Source organism: Carlito syrichta, unplaced genomic scaffold (assembly GCF_000164805.1).
Source record: "Carlito syrichta isolate Samal-C Ts95f unplaced genomic scaffold, Tarsius_syrichta-2.0.1 Scaffold315185, whole genome shotgun sequence".
Lineage (NCBI taxonomy): Eukaryota > Metazoa > Chordata > Mammalia > Primates > Tarsiidae > Carlito > Carlito syrichta.
Genome location: NW_007259281.1, coordinates 95,374 through 120,306, shown reverse-complemented (window position 1 = coordinate 120,306; position 24,933 = coordinate 95,374). Strand labels below are relative to the sequence as shown.

Genomic DNA, 24,933 nt, shown 5'->3' with positions numbered 1-24,933 from the left:
TCATCTTTACAATAAATCAAAAAATTAGCCGGGTGTGGTAGCGCGTGCCTGTAGCTCCAGCTACTCGGAAGGCTGAGGCAGAAGGATCCCCGGAGCCCAGCAGGTTGAGGCTGCGGTGGCCGGGGGTGGCCACTGCACTCCAGTCTGGGCGACGGAGTGAGACTCCGACTCAAAAAAAAAAAAAAGAAGTTGAATAGGAGGATAAATTTCAAATATCCTCTCCCCCACGAATAGTAACTATAGGTGGTGATAGATGTGATTGTAGTAAGTACTAAACAAAGTATATGTATATCAAATTATCACATTGTACAACTAAAATATATAAATTTTCTTTGTCAATCATGCCTCAATAAAACTGGGGGAAAAATATATTTTAAAAAAAGCTCTAAATGAAAACGAGTTTCCCGAAAGAGTTTTTTCTTGCCTTTGAAGGCTTCTTAGAATCTTTTGCAAATTCTAGACATCCCAGACAAATTCTATACATCACTTTTAGACAACGCAATTTTTGCCACTGGATGCGTGAGATTTCGGGGAGTAGTATCCAGAAAGAATGTTGAAGAAAGTTTCCTCTACATTGCAGCAAAACCCTTTCTCATTTTGTTTCCTTACTGAGGTGTTTGGCAAATACTTACATTATTTTTAAAAAGGCTGTGGCTCTTCGAATTGAGTTTCTTTTTGGAAGTGTCATTGTACAGAGATCAACCAAATTTAGCCCATTTCTGCTCAGGTTCCATATTTAAAGAAGCCTAGCAGAGCTGGAGGGCACTCATGTAACATACACGTTTTCTCTCAAAAGAATAAAGGAGTTTGCAGCTGCCATTGTGGTAATAGAGTTCATTTCCTGACAGGGTGTGTGAATGCAAAGGTTTGGCTTTAACAAAAGTAAGGCAGATGCAGCATAGGACTGACAAATTTCCATGGGAAGAAACAGAGAGGCAGGTTTAAGATTGGTATGTGTGAATAATTTCAGCAGGCTCCGGGGCACAGGGGATGCCTCTAATTGCCTGACCCTGAGGTGAAATCCTTATTTTAATTTCTGGTAGGAGTGAGATGTTCTGTCTCTGCAGGAGTTAACCAGATTCCAGAGAGTATCTTTTAGCAGAGAGAACTCAGACTCTCCCTGGCTTTGGAGCTCGGCTGTCTGGTCCATCTCTAAAGTGTCACCTCACTTTGTTCTTCAGCTTGCCAGTAGGTTGACTTGTTTCCAGATTTCTCTTCATTTATGCTTATAGAGAACTTGCATTCAACTGGGAAGGGTACAATGAGAAGCAAGCCTAAGGCGATCTGGGATGTTATGAGGTCACATTTCCAGATAATTTGTCACTCTTCAGGTGAGGACCCTCCAGCCTCCCTCAGAGTCTATTTTCCTGGGGCCATCGTTTACTCTGCATACCTTGTAGAAATCATGGTACAACTCCAGGCTCTGTCTGATCCCACTCCATTTTAACCTGCTTCCCATACAGACTACACAGGAGAGTTTGGTCCATTGAGAGGACACTCTTCATTGGATTTTTAATATCTTCCACCCTAAAGACACCAACACTGGGTTTGCTCAAAGGTCAGACATTGTCGGGAGGTCCAGAACCCCTTATGACTTCCGGTGCTTTTCCACCCACTGTCCTCTTTTCACCTCTTCCCCGTAGCTGTGAGTGGCTGGGCAGGATGTGCTGTCACCTCAGCCCAGGAACTGTATCCTCAGCCACTGTATCCTCAGCCCTGGGAGGATGGGGCTCGAGCTGCACATAGCCTGCTAGAGCCCCACCCTCCCAGAATTATGAAGACTCCAAGCCACGGCCGCCACCGAAGCTAACAAAAGTTGCCCCACCATCAGAATCCACCCTCCTCTGCCACCCAACTCTTCATCGTGCGCGGCGGTTACAGAACTCACACATTCACGCGTCTGCAGATGGGATGATGGCGCTGAGCAATCAGACAGGAAATCGGCAACCAGCAGTAGCCGGTAGAGCCATCAGCACCCTGGCAGAAGTTGCTACGTTTTCCTGCTACACCTTCGTAAGACCAGCTAGTAAAGAAGACGAGTCCAAATGGGTTTACACAGTTTATTAGTTACACATATAGCAAAACAAGATTACTGCACGTAGCTCCTAGGCCCAGCCAGCGGGATCGGAGGGTGGACAGCAGAGGTGGCATCACGGGCTGCTGAGAGGTCAGCACTCAGTCACAGCCCAGCAGTGTTATAGGCCTGCAGTTGAACTCTGTGGGGCGAGGCGGAAGTGCCCTTGCTTCACTGAAACTTAAGGAGGTGGATGAGCCATCACCCCGTGACAGGCCACTCCTCGATGGTTTCTATCCTTCCATTTCCAGGGGAACTTCAGGGTCGGTCTCCGTTAAGAGTCTGGTCAGCCTGCAGTCGAGTCCTGCCTATGGGGTCTACGTGAGAGGCGTGCAAGGTCACCTGAGGGCCTGAGCAAGTTTGCTCCTGTACAGACGGGAGGTTCACAGAATGGGGAAATGGGAGCTGAAGGGATGGGAAGGAGGGTGTCAACAGTTTCCATCGAAGCCTCTCTAAATTATCAAGATATCCTTTCTACGATTAAGGGGCGAAGCAGGCGCCAAGGAGAGCATTGGATATTACTTTGAAGGGGGAAAGTACCCTCCAAGTTGTTTTCGTGAAAAGTCTAGCTTTTTGAAAAAAGGCTACAGCTCAGCTCTTCCAATTCAAGATCATAAGATCCTGGTGGCTTATAAAAAATTGCTGAAAGTTGTGGATATGTCACACGGTCGCACTTTAATCTAAATGTCCTGGCTTTGTGAAAGATGAGGGGGCTAAGTGTCTTCGGGTTGACTGGCATTCACCAGTTTCTCATGTCAGGGAGGATTTCCCTTGACGCAGCACTCCAGCTGAAACATACAATAGGCAACTAACATTTCACTCCCGTAGCACTGGAGTCTGCAGATGCCATTTTTATGGCATTTCTTGTGTATTTCTGATGAGAATAGACTGAAACCTGGAAGGAACAGGAATGGAAAGGTAATTCACTACAGGCTTTTTTTGGACCATCAAATGACGGGTCCCTTAATTTTTATCCAACTAGATTCCAAGGAGACTTGGTCCTAATAATTGATTCTATAATTGAAAAGAAATTAACTGGCGAAAGGGGCTGAATTGTCTCACCCCCAAATTCATATGCTGAAGCCCTAACTCCAAATGTGACTATATCTGGAGATAAGACTTTTAGGAGGTAATTAGGTTAAATAAAGTCATAAGCATGGACCCCTAATCAGCAAGGTTGGTAGACTAATCCAATATGATTGATGACTTTATTGGTGGAGAGCACAGGAAAAAAGATGGCCATCTACAAGTTTGGAGGAGAGCCTTCACCAGAAGTAGAATGTGCCAGCATCTTGATCTTAGACTTCCCAACTTTCAGAACGGTGAGAAAATAAATTTTGTCTAAGCCATTCAGTCTGCAGTATTTTGTTATGGCAACCTGAGCTGACTAAGACAACTGTAGACGGATGGAGCTGCTGACTTTCTGACGGTTACGAATCCATGGCCATAAACCATAGTGGAATCGGTCCCATCAACAGCTTCAAGAGCTCTGGATTCTTAAATATAGCCTGTCAAGTCACGTATCTGAATACCTGGTTTATCTGCCGAAAGAATAGTTTAGGGAGGCTGAAAATTTGGATGGGACCATATAGCATAAGAATGTGAACTGGTTGAGTAACATTGAGCGAAGAGAATATTCAAAATGAGATTTCTGAAGTCAGAAAAGGATGTATTTCGAAGCTAGGTGCAAGGCCAGTCACACTCTGCCTTATGTCTCCCTCATCTGGTCAAGCACTTCTTCTCCCACAGAAAGCTCAGCGATTCTCTTGAAACAAGCCGTTCTAAATATGTTCCCTCATGGAACTAAGTGATCCACAAACAGCAAACTAGCCATCAGCAATTTCAGTGTATGAGAAAACGGAACAAATTGTGTTATCACTGTTTGCTAGTTTGGACTATTATATCGAGATATGATCCTGAATTAGTAACAAAGGAACAGTGCAAAATAGGATGGGGAATTACTAATGAAAATATAATGGTAGCTCTTACAAGCAAGGTACTTTTCCTATTGTGTGTAGGGATGTTCGATCCATTACCCATTTAGTTCTTGCAAAACTCTTCTTCCACTCTGTCAGTGAAGAAATAAGGCTCAGATCTTTGGCCAAAGCTGTATAGCTATCAAACTGAGAGCCAAGATTCAAGCTCAGACTTTGCTGACATCAAGGTGGCTGATGCTTTTTCTACATTGAGAATGAAGGGGCCCATGGTGGAGTAAATCTACACAGGGTTGTCAATGTCATTGTTCTTCTAGATGAAGCACCTTCCCCACCAGGAAGATCCCCATTTTACCTGACAGCGCTGGTTCCCCAAGGAAGAGAAAGACAAGCACAATGAGGATAGGCTTCATGGCCAGGAGCTTCTGTTGAGAAGGCTGGCGACAGGGTCTGACGCTGGGCTTCAGAGAACAGAGAGATGGGGAGGCTAGGCATGCCCTGCTACAAGCCTCTCAGGTCTGGGGTATGTCCTGCTTTAGTAGGTATGTTACCTTGAGCAGCTCTGAGGCAGCTGTGGTGGACAAAACAGACAGCCCTTTCCTGTTTGACAGCTTTTCCCACTGACAAAGGCACTGCTCCCCCAGCTGGGTTTTCCAAAAGTACTCATGCAGGCCTGAGAACTAGATGCTTTTTCTTTTCAAAATAAATTAAATTTGTTCAGTTTTTATAGTCTGACAGAAATTCAAAATGCTAGTTTTAGAAAATTAATATTTAGAAAGTTTAGTATTTAGAAAATTCCAAAAAGACAAGGAAGAAAAGCTATACTTGAACCTTACCTCTCAGAGGTGATCTGAGTGTTTCTGTTTTTACCTAAAATTTTAAAAAATTGAATGTAAATAGAGAGAGGATCTTGCTATGTTGACCAGGCTGGTCTGAAACTACTGGTCTCAAGCTATCATCTTGTCTCGGCCTCCCAAAGTGCTGAGAGTAAAAACTTGAGCCACCATGCTTGGTCCAACCTGTGTGTTTTTAAAGAAAGTTTCACCTGTACTTAGTTTGTTGTTTAATATTTTAAACAACATAGTTGCAAACCTAATATTCTTTTTTTTAAAGCAGGATTTATTGAGAGGACAGAGAAGGTCCCACAGCGGGAGGGGACCCTAGGGGGTTGCCCAACTTAATATTCTTGTAATTAGATACCCTGCTTTTATAACTTGACATATACTATATATCGATGTCATTATAAATTCCTCATAAATAGTATTTTTACATGCTTATGTACATGCTTAGTTACTCTAAGCCATTTTTAATAATTGTTATTTTATAAAGTATTTTTACTGAGGTATAAAAGACATACAATAAACTGCAAATATTAAAGTGTACAGTTGGATACATTTTGGCATGTGTATACTTTTGTGAAACCATCATCACATTCAAGCTAATGAACATATCTGTTTCCCCCAACATTTCTTCATGACTCTCTTAATTTTTCCTTTCTGATCCTCCTTCTCCACTCTCAAGCCTCCAGGCCACCACTTTCACTGAGCATAAATTTAAAATTTAGTCATGCTACAACACGTATTGTTTGTTCAATTTTTTTTTTTTTTTTTTTTTAACCGCTGAGTACCATGGTATGAATATACACACCTCTTTTGAGGAACATTTGATTGTTTCAAGTTTTTTTCAGGTTTTTGAAAATAAAGTTGCTATGCATATTCATGTGCAAGTTTTTTTAAGAATATATATTTTCATTTCTCTTGAGTAGATATTCAGGAGGAGTCTGAATCATATGACAGTTTCATATTTCATTTTAAAAATTGTTTTTAATTTGGAATATTTAATTGACAATTCAAAATTGTCTATTTTCTTTTCTTTTCTTTTCTTTTTTTTGAGTTGGAGTCTCACTCTGTCGCCCAGACTAGAGTGCCATGGCTGCTCCCGGCCACTGCAACCTTGACCTGCTGGGCTCCGGCGATCCTTCCACCTCAGCCTTCCAAGTAGCCGGAATTTCAGGCGTGTGCTGCCATGCCCGGCTGATTTTTTGATTTATCATAGAGATGAGGTCTCGCTGCCCAGGTGGGTCTCAAACCCATGGGCTCAGACAATCCACTCACCTCAGCCTCCCAAAGGCGCAGGATTACAGGCTGAGCCACCGAGCCCGGCAAAATTGTATATTTTCAAGGTGTATACCAGGATGATGTGACTTATGTATATAGTATGTAATGATTATCCCAATTTAAGTAATGAATACTCTATCTCCTCATGCTGTACACCCCCAGAACTTGTTTATCTTATAACTGAAAGCTTGTCACCTTTGATCAACATCGTCCCATTTATTCCATCTCCCAGTCCCTGGCAACCACCATTCTACTCTATTTTTATAAGTTTAATTTTTTTTTTTTAAATCAGAGTCTCACTCTGTTGCCCAGGCTGGAGTGCAATGGCATATTCATGGCCACTGCAGCCTCGATCTGCTGGGCTCAGGCAATCCTCTCGCCTCAGCCTTCCAAATAGTTGGAACTATAGGCATGCACCATCACACTTGGCTATTTTTAAAATTTTTATTTATTGTAGAGATGAGATCTCACTAAGTTGCCTGGACTGGTCTTGAACCCCTGGACTCAGGCAGTCTTCTCACCTCTGCCTCTGTGCTGGGATTACAGGCATGAGCCACTGTGTCCAGCCAAGTTTAATTTTGGAAGAGTCCACACGTAGTTATACAACATTTATCTTGCTGTGACTGGCGTATTTTACTTAGCAGAATGTCCTCCAGCTTCATCCATGTTTCTGCAAATAACAGGATTTCCTTCTGTTTCTTTTTGAATTGGAGTCTCACTCTGTCACCCAGGCTGGAATGCAGTGGCATGCTCATGGTCACCTAAGCGTCAACCTACCGGGCTCCAGCGATCCTTCTACCTCAGCCTTCCAGGTAGCTGGAACTACAGGCACACGCTACCATATCCAGCTAATTTTTTGATTTATTGTAGAGATGACGTCTCATCATGTTGCCCAGGCTGGTCTCGAACCCGCGGGCTCAGGTAATCCTCTCGCCTCGGCCTCCCAAAGTGCTGGGGTTACAGACTTGAACCTCTGTGCCTGGCCAAGATTTCCTTCTTTTTCATGGTTGAATAATATTTCCTTGACATTGGCCTTGGCGATGATTTTTGTGGATATGACATCAAAAGTACAGGTAAGAAAAGCTGAAACAAATAGGCAACACTCTATAAAACTAGAAAAGTTTCTGCACACCAGACAAAATGAAAAAAGCAACTGTAATATACCATAAGACACATATCGTGGCCATAAGCTTAATGATGGCCGTAAGGTGCCACACAAGAGTCTCCCAAGGTCAACTGCATGTCACTTAGCCATGTAATCCAACCTAGCCCAAGGATTTCCAGGAGACAAAGCCATTTTAGGAGTCAACTTCATAATCCTTAAGACAAAGCTTTTCCTACAGGAATAGCTTAAACTCCCGTTATGAAATAAAGGACCTGACTGAATACACATACAGGAAAGGGGGAAGAATCCCTCAGACTTCAAGAATGGTCTCCAGACAGAGACCCTCCTGGACAGTCTGTCACCTGAACCTCTGGCTGCGTGCCGAAAGGAAAGCTAAGCTTAGAGGCTCAGTCATGCGATGTGCCATCCTCCTCCTGGATGAATAACTGTTACTTCACAACGTTGGGTCAAAACATTATACATTAGCTAGAGCCCCACGGAAGGTGGGGTCGGGCATTTCCTGCTGACTATCCCCCCAAAATGACGTACAAGTAAATTTTTACTAGCTCTGAAACCTTGACAATAGATGTCATCTCATAAAACAAGGACGTTCGGGGGCGGTGGCTCAGCCTGTAATCCCAGCACTTTGGGAGGCCGAGGTGAGAGGATTGCTTGAGTTCGTGGGTTCGAGACCAACCAGCCTGGGCAACTTGTGAGACCCCGTCTCTACAATAAATCACAAAGGCTAACTGGGCATGGTGGCATGCGTCTGTAGTTCCAGCTGCTTGGGAGGCTGAGGCAGAAAGATTACCTGAGCCCAGTAGGTCGAGACTGCCGTGGTGGTGAGTGTGCCACTGCACTCCAGCCTGGGTGACAAGAGTAAGACTCCTACTAAAAAAAGAAACCCTCAAAACAAAAACAAAAGCAAGGGCATTCAACTGTAATTCGAGATAGGCAATTTAAGTCTTGCTCCTCAAAGTAAAGTCTGTTTGGTTCACACTGATAATGTGGATTACAAGCCTATCTTTCCAGATGCAGAAAAGGCAAAGTGAAATCAATCTTTCCTTCAACGTCCCCCCGCCTCCAGACTCTTGTGTAACTATTTTTTCTTCTACTTTTTTTTTTCTTCAAACATTCACCTTATCTTATGTAAAATGTAGATTCTGGGCGCTAACTAAAGTCTCACAAGTATATAACCATTCAGCTTCCCGTCTGTCCCTCTAGCCCCCACTTTTAAAGCAAAATATGAAAATACTCCTCTCCAAAAAACAAACAAACACAAAAGAGCCACAGTTGCTGTCTGTGACCGGTGGCTTTTCCCTGGCATGCCCTCAAGTTAGCTCAATAAACCCTGAGTAACTGAGACGCCTGCCTCACTCACTCACTTCGGTTAACACCTGTGAGGATGACTGTTATCAGGAAGCAAGAGATAATAAGTTGGCAAGGATGTGTTGACGGAAATATAAAATGGAACACAGTATGGCCGTTCCTTAAAAGACGACGAATAGAGCAACCATGCGATCTGGCAATCCCACCCTTGGGTGCACATCTGAAGGAAATGCAACCGGTACCTCAAAGAGATATCTGCACCTTCAAGTCCATGGCTTCATGATTCACGCAGGCAAGTTATGAAAACAATCTAAGCATCCTTTGGCAGGTGATAGACGAAGGAAGTGTGGACTATATCATGAGAGTCTGAGGACTTGGTGGCCTCAGCGTCCAAGAGCTGTGGTGGGTGAATCCTTGTGTGTGGTGGCGGTAGCCGTGGTCCCCAGCACGGCGGGGGAGGTTGAGGGCCACTGTACACAGGTGGCTGTGGAGAGGGGTGTGAATTCCGAGTGGAGCCCTGAGGACACTGCTGTCGTGGCCCAGCTGCCAGCCACGAAACCACCTTCATAAAATTAATAAAAGCCCACAAGTTTAGAATTGTAATGGAGGCCACATTTTTATTAAGATCGAAGCAGTCAGGTGTTTGTCATACTTACTTATTTTCTCTTTGACCTTTTCCTTCTCCATGGATAGCCTAGCCACCCGGCTGCCTGCAAGATTAGCAAACTTGCTTTTCTCTTGAAGAACAATAGGCTGTGGGTCTGCCGTGGACTGAAGGGTGTAAGCAGGCTTGCTCACCAGGGACTCCCCCTCCCGCATCCATTGTTCACAAAACTCGTCACTTCTCCAGTTGCTCCTACAGAGGACGTAAACCTAAGACTGCCGTTTGGGTTACCTTCCAGATGCTGAATTCTTTGTAGACCCTCTGAGGCCAGCTGGACCAGTGACCCATAACCCCATCCAGAAACTGACTCGGGTCAAGAAGACAGTCCCGACCCTCTGATTCCATGCCCCCACCAATCCGCAGTCCCAACTCCCTAGGCCCCTGCCCATCGGATTGCCCTTAAAAACCCTGGTCTCTGAGTTCTTGGGGAGACGGGTTTGAGAAATACTTCCTGTCCTCTTGGCTCTGCTGTTTTGAGATTGTTGACGTCTTTCTCAACCACCAACAGCCGCTTTTTCAGTCTTGGCTCATCTGGACAGTCAGCGTGAAAATAGCCACAGGTTCCTCTCTGGCGGCTGCAGCTTCTTTGCAGTGCCCCCCCAGTCCCTCCACCTCCCTTTCCACCTCCCCTGCAGCCTTCCTCCCCCCCCCCCCCGCACTCCCTGGCCCAGCCTGGCCCTGGCCCTCTTCAGCATGGCCACCATGGCAGAAGTGTCTGGCATGGAGAAGATCTCGCCTGGGGATTTCATGAGGCCAAACTCGCCTCTGTCTCCTCCCCTGCAGCCCCAGCAGCTGCCCCCATTCCAGGCTCACTCCGGACGTTTGTGTCTCTCCTGTGATTTTACTGCCAAGGCTGGGCGTTAGAATGGAAGAAACTGAAGGCTCCATGAGAGAAAAGGGACGTTAAGGCTGCTGGAGCAGAACAATGGACTTCTCTTTCGTGCAAGGGGTCATGGGAAACAATCGAGCCAGCACCTCCGCTCCCCGACCCCACCAACATCGGTCAGGAGGATGCTTTTGGCAACAACAGCAGCACAGCTGAAGAGGGTGGCCAGACATGATACGAAGCTACCTTGGAACAAGGCTTTCTGTACCCACCGACAACAGAAGCTCCTCCTCAATGGTCGTCCACCAACCATCAGCGTGTCTGAAACTCAAACCAAATACCGGTTGTATAGTCAGTATTCCAATGAATCAGTTTGTGGGTCTGGTGCTGTTAGAAACTTCAGTCCCACTGACTGTTACTGTTATAGGTTGAAAAGGAGCCATTTTGGTTCTATTAGAACAGTCATTGAGAAAAGACTGAAACAGTTGTATTCTTTTGTCATTGAGTCAGGCTGAATTTAAAGTGCACCTTCTTGCTTTTCTTCCCCAGAAAACCTTCTCCTCCACAGCTACCATCTCCTCTCTCCCCCTCTTCTTCTAGCATGGTCTTGCCCAACTGGCCAGTCTTACCTAGGAAGCCGTTGCTGGTGCCGAAGAAGAAAGAGCTAGCAAGCCAGACTGCCTAATGATGAGGAGAGCGGTTCCAGGCCGGGAGTGTGTCTGAAAGCCTGGAATGGGCATTGCCCACCTCTCCTGCACCTGCCACTACGAGGACATTGCACTATTATGGACCAAGGCTCTGGGAATAGGAGATGGGTGCAATGATGCTTTAAAACAGTTTAAAACTATCATTTTAAATGTGTTTCCTCTTCTTCTAAATGTTGCAATTGTTTGCTCCTTCCTCCAAAAAAAAAAGTCAATCAAACAAACAAAAAAACCTGTAAAAGAACATACTGCAAATTCTAAAATGGTATTTAAAATGTAAGCTTGACCAGGAGATTTTGTGTCACATCCGTGGTCTTGTATAAAAAGTTGTTCAAGAAAATCTTGAATTGTTCTAAAACTACATGTGAGCTTTAAACTCGGGGTAAGTGAAAGACTATGAATTGAGGTGTCAATGCTGGAATGAATTTGTGTTGCTGGGAGCAAGCTTTTTGGCAATGATATCTGTCCGTGTCCCTATAAACTGATGATAGAAATTAAACATTTCCTTTTCTTCTAGTCTCTGCCTCTTGTATTTTAATTGGCTGTGAGTGACGGCAACTGATTTATTGGATCAGACTGCAGCATCACCACTTGGAAAATTCAAACACGAACACAGGGAATATTCCAGAAAACCTTCCCCTCCACAGCTACCATCTCCTCCTATTGGGACTACAAACTACAGACTATGATCCCAAAGGAGATTGGTTCACCTGAAATCAAACCCAAAATAACCAAACTTATCCAGAATGGCAGGGAATTGTTTGAATCTTCTCTTTGTGAAGACCTCCTAAATGAAGTACAGGTAAGTATGTATACAAAGTCAAAGCACGAAAGCAGGAAAAAAAAAATAGATGGAGAAAGCAGTAAGTACGACTTATCTATATATGAAGAGCTCAAGTCACACAAAACCTCCAAATTAGAACCAGTGGAATAAATATCAGAAAACAAAGAAACTGTTTATTGAGCCACCAGCAAAGAAATTTTGCATGGAGACTACAAGTCTGGAGTTTCTGGAAAAGCCAAGAGAAAATCAGAAAACCCAAGAGAAGCAGCCCCAGTTTAGCTGATGCTATCATCTGTTCTAACAACAGAAACGGCCACTGGAGTCAAGTTCCAGGTTGGCCGTGTTGTTGGTCCAGGTAGGAACCTATCCTTGGTGACCTTGGTTGGTTTCATAGGCTACAGGATATTTTTCTCTAGGCAGTCACTTGTTGGGGGTAGACATAAGTGAGTTACAATCTGTATGCAAGCACTAATTTTTTTTTGAGTCAAAGTCACTCTGTCACCCAGGCTGGAGTACAGTGGCACGCTCACAGCCACTGCAGCCTCAACCTGCTGGGCTCAGGTGATCTTTTGCCTCAGCCTTCCAAGTAGCTGGAACTATAAGCATGTGCCACCAAACCTGGCTAATTTTTCTTGATTTATTGTAGAGATGAAGTCTTGCCAAGTTGCTCAGGCTGGTCTCAAACCCCTGGGCTCAGGCAATCCTCTCACCTTGGCCTCCCAAAGTGTTAGGATGATAGACGTGAGCCACTATGCCCGGCCTGCAAGCACTCATTTTTAAGGAATTGTCAGCCATTTATCTTGTAAGTTATCTTTGTGCTAAAAGTCTTCCTCAGTTAGGTAAAGAGAAATTTGAGGGTCCTAGCATTGAGAAGGAACTAATGTGTGGACAGTCCCAAGGAAAGGTGGGGTCCGTTGTAAATGACAAAAGTTTCGCTTCATTTATACAATTACGATGTTGTTTGGTGAGTTGCTTTGTTTATCTATGTGTCTTATATTAGAAATTGTGCTCTTACAATGTCTAATTCATCTTTGAAATCTGTTGTGCTTGATATCTTCTGTTTGCCCCTCTACATTCACCTTGCTGCCTTCCTTACCTTGATCTCTGAAAGTACAGGTTAGCCTCTCAGTTGTCTCTTTTTTAAAAATCAGCAAATGTTTCTAAATAAAATCCTCCTGATGCCAAAGATTCTTTCTGCGAGTTCTTCTTGTCTCTTTGCATTAGCTATCTATTGCTGTGTGACAAATTAGCCCCCAAATTTATCAGCTTAAAGCAATAAATATGTATTATTTCACAACTTCTTTGAGTCAGGAATCTAGGCACAACTTAAGTGGATGTCTCAGCTTCAAGGTGTCTCATAGGGCTGCAACCAAGGTGTGGGTTGGGTCTTCAGGTTTGTCTGAAAACCTGACCAGGGGAGAATTTGCTTTCACTCTCAGTCACACGGCTGTTGGCAAGGTTCAGTTCCTTGTGAACTCTTGAACTGAGGGCTTTGTTTCTTCATTGTTGGCTAGAGGCCTCCTTCACTTCCTTGCCACGTTGACATTTCCACAAGGTAGAATACAATATGACAGCAGACTTCCACCAGTGCTCTTGATAGAAATAGAGTAAGAGAGGGTGAGCAAGACAAAACTCAGCGTCTTTTTGTAATCTAATCTTGAAAGCGGCATTCCATCACTTTTGCTATATTCTATCCATTAAAAGTGAGTCACCAAGTTGGCTTACAGTCCAGGGGAGAGGATCACATAAAGGCGTGACTGCCCAGAGAGAGTTTTTTTGGGGAGCTATCTTAGAAGCTGTCTATTAGACTCCTGGATTTTTTTGTTTGGGAAAGTTTTTACTAGTTTGTTAGATCTTCATTGTTTCTAAGAACATTTAAAAATATTTCATTCGTCTCTTATTTTTTTTCTATTTTCAAAAGTCCAAAGCACCTGGTTGATTATTTCCATATTCTAAACATTGCACACTTTTTGCCCTTAAAAATAAAGAAAAACAGTCTTCTGCATTTCAAAGGACTATGTTTTCTTTGGGCACCAGAAGGGAACTCTTGTATTCAGATTTTGTGATAGATCTTGGAGAACGTCGATGAAGTGAGAGCATGTTTCATTCCCTAAACCAGGGATCCTCAAACTACGGCCCGCGGGCCACATGTGGCCCGCTGAGGACCTTTATCTGGCCCGCTGGGTGTTTTTGCTGCCTTAACTTGTTACGACTAGCAGTGACAAATATGGAACCGGACATTGACCATCTCATTAGCCAACAGCAGGCCCGTAGTTCCCATTGAAATACTGGTAAGTTTGTTGATTTAACTTTACCTGTTTTTCATTTTAAATATTTGTTCCCATTTTGTTTTTTCACTTCAAAATAAGATATGTGCAGTGTGCATAGGAATTTGTCCATAGTTGTTTTTTTTTAAACTATAGTCCGCCCCTCCAACGGTCTGAGGGACAGTTAACTGGCCCCCTGTTTTAAAAGTTTGAGGACCCCTGCCCTAAACCAAGGCTTGAATGAAGTAGAAGCCAAGGGAGAATACCAGTGTGAAGGAAGAAGGCCAGCTGAGATCACCTCCAATCCTGGGATTCAGATGAGAAGGGATGGAAATGGGAGGGCATCACAGGGGACAGAAACTGTGTGGAATCTGAGAGCACAAAGCACTCAGGTTTCGTGATGTGAGTGGAGTTCAAAGAGATCATAGCACTGCGGCAATTGCACGGTTTTCTTCAGCGAACAGGTCTGAGACAGCCTCACGGCACTGGTTCCCCTCCCCGCGACGGGTTTCCCCAGCACGGCGGGTGAGCAATCATAGAAGGACTGGGTGACTCAGACCAGCATGAAGGTGGTGAAGCCGTGAATACTCCCATCGGTGGCCTAGAATGATGCGTCCATAGCAGAACCATCCCGTGCACCAAAGAATGCGCCTCACACAGAGAGCTTTAAAGATGTTATTGCAAGTAAGAAGGAGAGGCAACTCAGCGGTTGCATACTAGGGACTGAAGACGAGGTGAGAGTGAGGATGTCTTGGTGACGTTCATATTCTCGCTGCTCTCCCAGACCCCTCATCACGGCTTACCTCCTCGGCAGCTTGAAGGTAACAGAGAAGGTGTGATTAAATCGACTAAGTGCAAGTGCTGCGGACAGGCGGAATAAGGTTAGTAATAAGAATTACATGAATTTACAGAAAAAGAAAAGTGTACTTTTGCAAATGTGCCTAGCAGACTTACATCCATATCCTATACACGATTCAAACTCTATTATGTGAAATCGTTTCTTTACTGTCACTCCCTTCAGTCCAAACCTACTTTCTCTTCTAGCCTCTCTGTTATGTGACCTATACTGCCACCCATCTCTCTATCAGCCTTGAAATCTCAGCGTCGTCTTTCATGTCTTCTCATTAAACCATATGGTCACTACACCCTGCCAGTCCTACTTCTGAAATTCATTCTGTCTCTCTTTCTCCTTTTCAGGCTTTACTAACTGTGTTCTAGTCCTAGATTCCTATGACTTGCACTAGTAGATTGTGGTTCTATAAAATTCCGTATCTCATAAAGTGAAAAACACACCTTCCTTGCTTTTCTTTTCTGAGTTGGAGTCTCGCTCTGTCGTCCAGGCTGGAGCGCTCAGGGCCACCGCAGCCTCGACCTGCTGGGCTCAGGCCATTCTTCTGCCTCAGCCTTCCAAGTAGCTGGAACCACAGTCGCGTGCCACCATGCCTGGCTAATTCTTTTATTTTTATTGTGGAGATGAGGTCTTCCTGAGTGGCCCAGACTGGTCTTGAATCCTTGGGCTCAGGCAGTCCTCTCTCCTCTGTCTCCCAAAGTGCTAGAATTACAGGTGTGAGCCACTGCGCCCAGCCCATACCTTATTTTCAAAACCACATAAGATTTTGACAAGTATAAACTGTATCTTAGGCCACAAAGAATGATTCAATAAATTCCAGAAAGTAAGTACTCAATTCTCTGGCTCCATGAAATTATACCTAACATTTATAGAGTGCTTACACTTGGGTCAAGTGCTGTGTAAGAACTTTATAAATACTAATACCACAATAACTACAATACCACAATGTGGGTACTGTTTTTACCTCATTTTATAGATAAGGAGACTGAGAGAGAGAGAGAATAAATAAATTGCTCAAGGTCAAAATAATAAGTGGTGGGGCTGGATTATAGTATTGTAGGTGAAACAACAACGTGTTTGTGGATGTAAGTTAGGGAAGTATATGCAAAAACACACACGTAAAAATGGAGAGCAGTTATGAAGTCGTTACGAAATTCACATTTATTTCGACCTGATCATCTAAACATGCGGTTTTTATGAATTTCCTTTCACCTATCATATTAATCATTCTTAGACAGAGAAGAGAGTGAGAAGACATTCTTGGTTGTTGGTTTCCTGGAGTCTGAAGAAGACGAGGTTAGACATGTGGGCACTTCTATTGGTACTGAATTTCCTTATTCTTCACTTTGCAGCAGATGGTCGAGTCAGCACAGTATCTAACTGCATATTCATCATCATTGCACTCCATTTTGCATTTCTTGCTTCCTCGAAAACATCCACTGAGAAATGAGCTTCTGGCTTTTAAAGGGAAGACAAATTATAACACACAATATTACTTGTTATTTTTCATGTCCAAAATGCTTCAGAATAAATGGAATACAACAACAATAAGGAAATTTCTCAGAAAAAAACCCCATACACACAAAAAAAGAATGCAAGAAGAAAGAGAAGATACCAAAGACAGATTATTTTTCCCGTAAAGAGGGCAGATCATTGGGGCAATATCTGGAAAAAAGCAGAATTTGTAATGAAATCTATCACCACATATTTCTGCCTAAAAATGGATAATCCAGTAAGGGGAATTCATGATACAAGAAAGGATTTTTAATTTCTGGAGTAAAACTCTTAAAAAACTAAGTGGGGAGGTGACCTAGTATACAATGGGCGGGGTTTGCCTTAAATCAGCAAATGGAGAGAAGATAGATTATGGGCAAGTATAAAATTAGGTGGAAAGATAGGGTGGTGGAAAAACGGAGAAGTCATCTTTGGTTGAGTTGGCTTTTCTGGTGAAATAAAAATACCATTAGTTGAGAGTGAGAAACGGTCGGAGGGGATGGGGTCTTGGTTCCAACTTTTCCGTTTATTCAGGCCCACGTCCGTGCTTCCTTGACTGAGGAAGTTATTGAACTACGCGTAATCTCCCACTTTGGTTCTGAGTTTCCGCTCTCACCCTCTTTATGGCGTGTGAGCGTTTCCTTTGCCCTGAGAGAAACCACTGTCCTAACTTTTATCGTACTAATTTCCTTACTTGAAAAAGAGTTTTATTACCTCAGTGTTCATTCTTAGACACTATAAGTTAGTGCCGCATTGCTGACATTCTTTTAAAACCTAGTGGTTCTTCCCAAATGTTTTTCTTGCAATTTACAACTTGAAATCATTGCCAAGGCCAACATCGTGAAGCTTCCACCTTATGTTTTCTTCTCAGTCTCAGGTATTATGTGTAAGCATTTAACCCATTTTGATCTTGTGTATAGTGTAAATAAGGGCCTGTTTTCATTTTTTGCATGTAGATATTCAGCTTCTCCAACACTACGTATGGAAGAGACTATTCTTTCCCCATTGTGTTTTTTTGGGCATGTTTGTAAAAGACCGGTTGATTATGATAGAGATGCCAAAACAAAACAAAACAAAAAACCAAAAAACCCCAGAATTTATTTTTTAAAAATTTGTGTATTTACTGTTACATGTTTAACCTTCAGTCACCTTATAGTACTCTCTGTTTGATGCAGTACACCTATCAAGATACTTTCTCTACTGCTCAAAACTGTTTTCGAACTTATCAGTTCTGATGCCTTTTAGTGCCTTTGCTGTTTTTTGTTTCATTTCTTCCACATCAGCAAAACATTTCCCCTGGAGGACTTCTTTCACCTGGGGAAACAAAGAGAAATCGCTCGGAGTGAGATCAGGCGAATAGGGAGGGTGAGGCACAGGGCCACCCTGTTTTTGGTCACAAACTGCTGAACAGTCAGTGCGGTGTGAGCAGGTTCTCTCGTAAATCAGCCATCATGAAATGGGCACATGCATGGACAGAGTCTCCGAAAAAATTCACTAAAGCCAAATGCAGCCTCTCCCAAGAACTCTAGCTGGGCCACTGGTGGGTTCCAAGAACATTTACTTAGTGAGAGAAGCCTGTGCTACAAGTGGCTTGCCCTCCAAAAAGTGATTCCGAGGCTTTGGGTCCCCTTTGTATATATGTGTGTCTTCATTTTGGGGATTTCCTGTGCTGTTCTGTTGTCCTATATGTCTGTCTTTATGCCAACATCATACTGTTTTGCTTACTGTAGCTCTGTGATACATTTGGAAGTCAGGAATTGTGATGCCTTTAGATTTGCTCCCCTTCCTCGTTGTTTTGGCGATTCAGGATTTTTTAAGGTTATGCATAAATTTTCAGGTTCTTTTTTTTATTTATTTACTAGGGGGAATCCCCCCAAAATCAGAATTGTCTTTTGGAGGGTGGGCTCCTTGTAATACAGACTTCTCCTGCTGCAGGCTGAAGAGAGGCCATTTTGGTTGTATTAGAGCAGTCATTGAGAAAAACTTAAAAACTTGTATTCTTTTGTGGTTGAGACGGGCTAAACGTAAAAGCCGCTTGGATCCAAAAGTGGACATTTTCGCCATCTGCCCTCTCTGCCCTTTCTCCTCTCCTAGCGTGGCCTTGCCAACTAACCAGTCTTATCTAGGAAGCCATTGCTGGTGCTGAAGAGGAAACAGCTGGGCAAGCCAGACCACCTAATGATGAGGAGAGTGGACTGAGGCTGGCAGGAGTGCATCTGAAAGCCTCGAGTGGGCATTGCCCACCTCCCCTCCATCTGTGAATACAAGGATACTGGACTGTTGTAGGCCAAGGCTCTGGGAATAAGAGATGGTTACAATTATGTTTTCCCTTCTGTCAAAATATTGCAGCTGTCTGTCCCTTTCTCTAAAAATACCGTAGCAGAACATATTATAAATTCCAAAATGCTACCTAAAAATGCCAGCATAACTGGGAGACTGTGTCACATCAGTGGCCACGGACCAAACATTGTTCATGTCAATCTTGAATCATGCTAAAGCTGTACGTAGCCTTCAAACTTGGGGTGGGGAAAAGGCCACGAATTCTGGGTATAAATACTGGAATGAATTTATGTTGCTTTGAGCGGGTTTTTTGGCAATGATGTCAACCTGTCTCCCTACAACCTGGTATAGAGATTAAGCACTCGCTTTTCTCCTAGTCTCTGTCTTTTGTATTTTAATTGGTCATGAAGGATAGCAGCCGATTTGTTGGATTAGGCTGTAACACTCCCACTCGTTAAGTGTTCTAGGAACTCACGGGCATCAGTGTACCAGCTAGCGTTGTTGTGAGAGGCTGGCTGTATTTGGCTTCAGGTAATTCTCTCTCTCTCTCTCTTTTTTAGATTCTTTCGATGCATTTGTCCATTGCATGATGGGTGATTTATAAGAGCACCTGCCCACACAGTGCTGAGTGTTCAGCAGTTTTTGACCAAAAATGCCATGACCCCTGTGCCCCAACGTTCCTGTTTGTTTTGTTTCCCAAGATGAAAAAAGTCCTCAAAGGGAAATGTTTTGCTGATGTGAAAGAGGTGAAACAAAGAATGGCAGAAGCATTAAAAAACATCAAAAACAGTTTTGAGCAGTGGAAAAAATATCTCTATAAGTATATTGCATCAAATAGAGAGTACTTTAAAGATGACTGGAAGTTAAACATGTAAGAACAAATACACAATTTTTTATAAATCAATTCCTTTTTTTTTTTTTAAAGTTGTAGTCTCACTCTGTTGCCCAGACTGGAATGCAGTGGCATGCTCACGGCCACTGCAGCCTCAACCTGCTGGGCTCGGGTGATCCTTCTGCCTCAGCCTTCCAAGTAGCTGGAACTATGGGTATGCACCACCATGCCTGGCTGGTTTTTTGATTTATTGTAGAGATGAAGTCTCACCAAGTTGCCCAGGCTGGTCTTGAACCCGTGGGCTCAGCCGATCTTCTTACCTCGGCCTCCCAAAGTGCTGGAATTATAGGTGTAAGCCACCCTGCCTGGTGTATAAATTCCATTTCTGAAGGAGTCCTCTTCATATGTAAATAATTCCATTGTGATTTTGGTAAGGATTGTATATAATCTGTACTTTGCTTTGGACAGTATAGACATTGTACTAATATTAAGTCTTCCAATTCATGAACATAGGATGTCTTTCCACTTATTGGTGTCTTATTAGTTTCTTTCATCAGTGTTTGTAGTTTTTAGGGTACAAATCTTTTGTCTTCTTGGTTAGGTTTGTTCTTAATTATTTTATCCTTTTTAATGCTCTCTCTCTCTCTCTCTCTCTCTCTCTCTATATATATATATATATATATATATATTTTTTTTTTTTTTTTTTTTTTACTCAGTGTTTTGCTCCGTTGCCCAGGCTGGAGTGCGGTGGCATGCTCACGGCCACCAGAGCCTCGACCTGCTGGGCTTCGGCGATCCTTCCGTGTCAGCCTTCCAAGTGGCTGAAACTACAGGCATGTGCCACCACGCCCACTAATTTTTCTTGATTTATTGTAGAGACGAGGTCCCAAATGCCTAGGATCAGACAATCCTCTCTCTTTGGCCTTCAATGCTATTATAAATGAGATTATTTTCTTTATTTGCTTCTGGATGGAAGCACAACTGATATTTGTACATTGATTTTGTATCCTGCAACTTCACTGAATATATTAGTTTTTATTTATCTTTTATCTTTTTTTATTATAAAGATTTGGGGTACAATTCAAGGTTAGGTATACAAACATGGATTATGCAGGTATCTTTGGTGATGAGGTATGCCCCTCCCTCCCCTAGCCAGTTTCCCTCCACTGCCCATTCCACCCCTGTCCCCTGACAGTTTCCCATTACTGCCAAACGCTTTTCTTTTTTTTTTTTTGATTGGTGAAGAGTTTCTTTTTACATTTGTTGTAAGGCAGGTCTACTGGTGACAAATTCTTTCTACTGTTGTTTTGTCTAAGAGATTATTTATGTTTCCTTTCATTTGAAAGGTACTTTTGCTAGAGAGTTCTAAGACAAATGGTTTTTAAAACATTTTAAATAGCTTATATATTTAAAATATTTTACTCCATCCTCTTCTTGTTTATATAGTTTCTGAGGAGAAATCTGATGTCATTTTTATCCTTGCTTGTCCATAGGTAAGGTCTCTACTCCCATTCCCCAGCTTCTATCAAGAAAAAAATTACAACTGGTATTACAGAAATACAAAGAATCATAGTGACTCCAGTGAACAACCATATGCTAACAAATTGAAAAAATTAGAGAAAATAGATAAATTGCAGGACACACATAACTCACCAAGATAACTCATAGAAACAAACAGAAAATGGAACAGATCAATAACAAGTAATGAGATTGAATCACCAATGAAAAGCTTCCCAACAAAGAAAAGCCCAGAACCAAGACTGCTGAAATCTACTAAACCTTTGAAGACCTAACACTAATTCTTTTCCAACTATTTCAAAAAAATTAAAGAGGAAGGAATTCTTTCTAATTCATTTGATATTAAAACCAGACAAGAACATAACAACAACAAAAGTACAGATTAATATTCCTGATAAATATAGGTGAAAAAAGTCCTCAAAGTATACTAGCAAACTAAATCCAACAACACATTGAAAAGATAATACATCATGACTAAGTGGGATTGATCCCAGGGGTCCAAGGATATTTCAACATAAGCAGATTAATGAATGTAATACATCACACCAACAGGACAAAGGACATGACCATCTCAATAGCTATATAAAAAGCATTTGATAAAATTCGACATAACTTCATGATTTAAAAAAACTCCATAAATTATGTATAGAAGTAAAAGGGACCAGACATGGTGGCTCACACTTGTAATCCTAGTACTTTGGGAGGCCAAAGTGGGAAGATTGCATGAGCCTATGAGCTCAAAACCAGCCTAGGCAACACAATAAGGCCTTGTCTCTATAGAAAATAAACAAAAATTAAAAATGGCGGTGCATAGCTATAATCTCAGAACTTTGGGAAACTGAGGTGGAAGGATTGACTGAGCCCAGGAGGTCGAGGCTGCAGTGAGCTGTGATTATGCTACTGGACTCTAACCTGGGTGACAGAGTGAGACCTTGACCAGAGAAAAAGAAAAAGACCTCAACACAATAAAGGCCATATATGACAAACCCACAACTAACATCATATTGAATGGGAAAAGCTGAAAAATCTTATGACTAGGAACTGGAGCAAGGCAAGGATTGCCACTTTCATCATTCTTTTTTTTTGAGTTGGAGTCTCACTCTGTCACCCAGACTGGAATGCAGTGGCCGCTCCCGGCCACCGCAGCCTCGACCTGCTGGGCTCCGGCAATCCTTCCACTTCAGCCTGCAGAGTAGCTGGAACTACAGGCGCGCGCTACCACGCCCGGCTCATTTTTGGTTTATTGTAGAGATGAGGTCTCACCAAGTTGCCCAGGCGGGTCTTGAACCCGCGGGCTCAGGCAATCCACTCACCTCGGCCTCCCAAAGGCGTGGGATGACAGGCTGAGCCACCGAGCCCGGCTACTTTCATCATTCTTATTCAATATAGTGTTAAGTCCTAGCCAAAGCAATCAGGCAAGAGAAAGCTATAAAAGGCATCCAAATTATACTAGAGAAATAAGTTGGTCCCCCTTTGCAGACTACATGATTTTATATACAGAAACTTGAAAAAAGAATTTACCAAAAAACTTCTGCAACTAATAAACAAATTCTGGAGAGGTGTGGTGACTCATGCCTGTAATCTTAGCACTTTGGGAGGCCGAGGTGAGAGGATTGCCCAAGACCATGAGTTCGAGACCAGCCTGGGCAACTTGGTGAGACCTCATCTCTACAACAAATCAAGAAAAATTAGCTGGGCATGAGGGCACATGCCTGTAGTTCCAGCTACTTGGAAGGTTGAAGTGGAAGGATCACCGGAGCCCAGTGGGCCGAGGCTGTGGTGGCCATGAATGTGGCTCAGCACTCCAGCCTGGGCACAGAGTGAGACTCTGACCCTCACAAAAAAACCAAAAGCCAAAATCAAAACCAAAAAAAACCCCAGTTCAGTAAAGTTACAGAATAAAAACTTTACATGCAAAAAAATAGTAGCATTTCCAGACACTAATAACAAATTAGTCAAAGAAAGAAATCAAGAATTTACCCCTGGGCCCCTCCTATGCTGCTACTACTGCCACTGCCCCTGAGGCCTGTGTGTCAGGGAGAGGATGGGGAGTTGGGACACTAAAAGAAACCAATGGACCACATACATCACACACCAAGGACACCTCTATAAAAGAGAGAGAGAGAGTGAGAGAGAGAGAGAGAGAGAGAGAGAGAGAGAGAGAAGGAAACATTATAAGACTTTATCCCAATAATAGCAAATTTGATGAATAAAAAACATTACAAATAAAAAAATTAAAAGAGTCTACTCCTACAGATGAGGATAAATCAGCCCAAGAACACCAGCAATCCCCAAAGCCAAAGTTCTGATACCCACAGAGTCTTATCAGTTCCTGATCTCAGTCAGAATGAATTGTCTATAATAAAGGCTATAGAATTCAGAATATGTATGGCAAACAGACTAAACAAGATTCAAGAGAAAGTGGATATCTAAATCAAATAGGCGATAAAAACAGTCCAGGAAGTAAAAGCTGACTTGGCCATCCTAAGAAAGAACCATACTGACCTCCTGGAAATGAAGAATTTGCTCCAGGAACCTCAAAACACAATTGCATGCATGCCTTAAGAGCAGACTTGACAAGGCAGAAGAAATAATTTCAGAACTCGAAGATCAATCCTTTGAATGAACCCAGTCTGACAAAAATTAGAAAAAAAAATTTTTTTTAAATGAACAAAGTCTTCAAGAGATGTGGGATTATATAAAGAGACCAAATTTACATTTGATAAGCATTCCTGAAAGAGAAGGGGAAAGTGAGAACAACTTGGAAAAAGTGTTTGAAGATAGTATCTAAGAAAACTTTTCCTATCTTGTTAGGAGACGGCCATGCAGATACATGAAATTCGGAGACCTCATTTGATGCCCATCCCAAGGAATAGTCATTAGACTAGCTAAGGTCAGTATGAAAGACAAGATCTTAAGGGCAGCTAGAGAGAAGGGACAGATCACTTTCCAAGGGTGACTCATCAGAATAGCAGCAGGCCTCTTAGCAGAAATCTTATAAACCAGAAGAGATTGGAGGCTCATTTTTAGCAGTCTAAAAAAAAAACTAGTCAAGAATTTCTTACCCTGCCAAATTAAGCTTTATAAATGAAGAATTAAAAGTCCTTCCCCTATAAGCAAGCACTAAGAGAATCTGTTACCTCCAGACCAGTCCCAGAAGAGATACTTACAGGAGTTCAAACATGGAAATGAAACAATACCACCCACCACAAAAACACATGTAAGCCCGTAGCTTACAGACCATACAAATCAATCACAAAACTTAGAACACAAAACAACTTCTTAACAGATATATGGAGCAAACCCTCACATATCAGTAGCTAACTTGAACATTCATAGCCTGAAAGCATCACTTAAAAGGCACAAAGTAGCAACTTGAATTAAAAAAATTCATCCTTCTACGCCTTCAGGAAACCCATTTCATTTCTAATGACACACATAGGCTCAAGGTAAAGGAATAGAGAAAGACCTTCCACACAATGGAAATCAAAAAGATCAGAAGTTTCTATTCTTATATCAGACAAACAGACTTTAAACCATTAAAAGTAAAAAAGGACAATGAAGGGCACTATATAATACTTATGTTCAATTAATCAGCAAGAAACATCTACCTTGAGTGCATACATACTCAACACAGGGCATAAATTCTAAATAAATTCTAAAAAGTAAAAATCATCTTCTTCTAATAAAAAGAAATATCAACACCACCAGGAATGCTCAAAAACACACAAATACATGAACATTAAACAATATGCTCCTAAACAGTTTTTGGGGAAACACAAAAATCAAGACAGAAATAAAAAGCTCCCTAGAAACAAATGAAAATAAAGATAAAACATACCAAAACCTCTACAATGCCATTAAAATGATGCTGAGAAGAAAGTTTACATAATTATATGTCCATATCAAGAAAATAGAAAGGTCTCAAAAAACAGTCTAACATCACATCTAAGGAAACTGGAAAAACAAGAACAAATGACACCCAAAGTTAGCAGAGGAAAAGAAAGAACCAAAGTTTGGACAAAACTAAACAAAATTAAGACCCAAAAGACCCAAAACCAAATAATCAATGAGTTGAAATCTGATTCTTTGAAAAGTTAAATAAGACTGACAGACCCCTGACCAGATTAACAAAAAAAGATAGACAAAAAATTT

The 24,933-nt window shown here is 42.4% G+C and overlaps 1 protein-coding gene and 1 pseudogene across 1 annotated transcript; one reads left to right on the top strand and one right to left on the bottom strand.

Moving 5' to 3' along the window:
- Positions 1-2,813: 2,813 nt before the first annotated feature.
- Positions 2,814-4,421, bottom strand: DEFB134 (defensin beta 134). The gene is made up of 2 exons (XM_021706136.1): positions 4,364-4,421; positions 2,814-2,969 (listed from the first exon to the last, which is right to left on the bottom strand). The coding sequence occupies exons 1-2, from the start codon at positions 4,419-4,421 to the stop codon at positions 2,830-2,832; spliced, it is 198 nt and encodes a 65-aa protein (XP_021561811.1). The 3' UTR covers positions 2,814-2,829.
- Positions 4,422-10,148: 5,727 nt separating this feature from the next.
- Positions 10,149-15,048, top strand: LOC103275045 (annotated as a pseudogene).
- The last annotated feature ends 9,885 nt before the right edge of the window (positions 15,049-24,933 follow it).

Excerpts from the sequence above, each read along its gene's own strand:
- DEFB134 (XM_021706136.1), bottom strand. The coding sequence starts at position 4,421 with ATGAAGCCTATCCTCATTGTGCTTGTCTTTCTCTTCCTTGGGGAACCA. Across the intron at positions 2,970-4,363 it reads TGGGGAACCAGCGCTGTCAG|GTTTCAGTCTATTCTCATCA; the intron begins GTAAAATGGGGA and ends TGTTCCTTCCAG.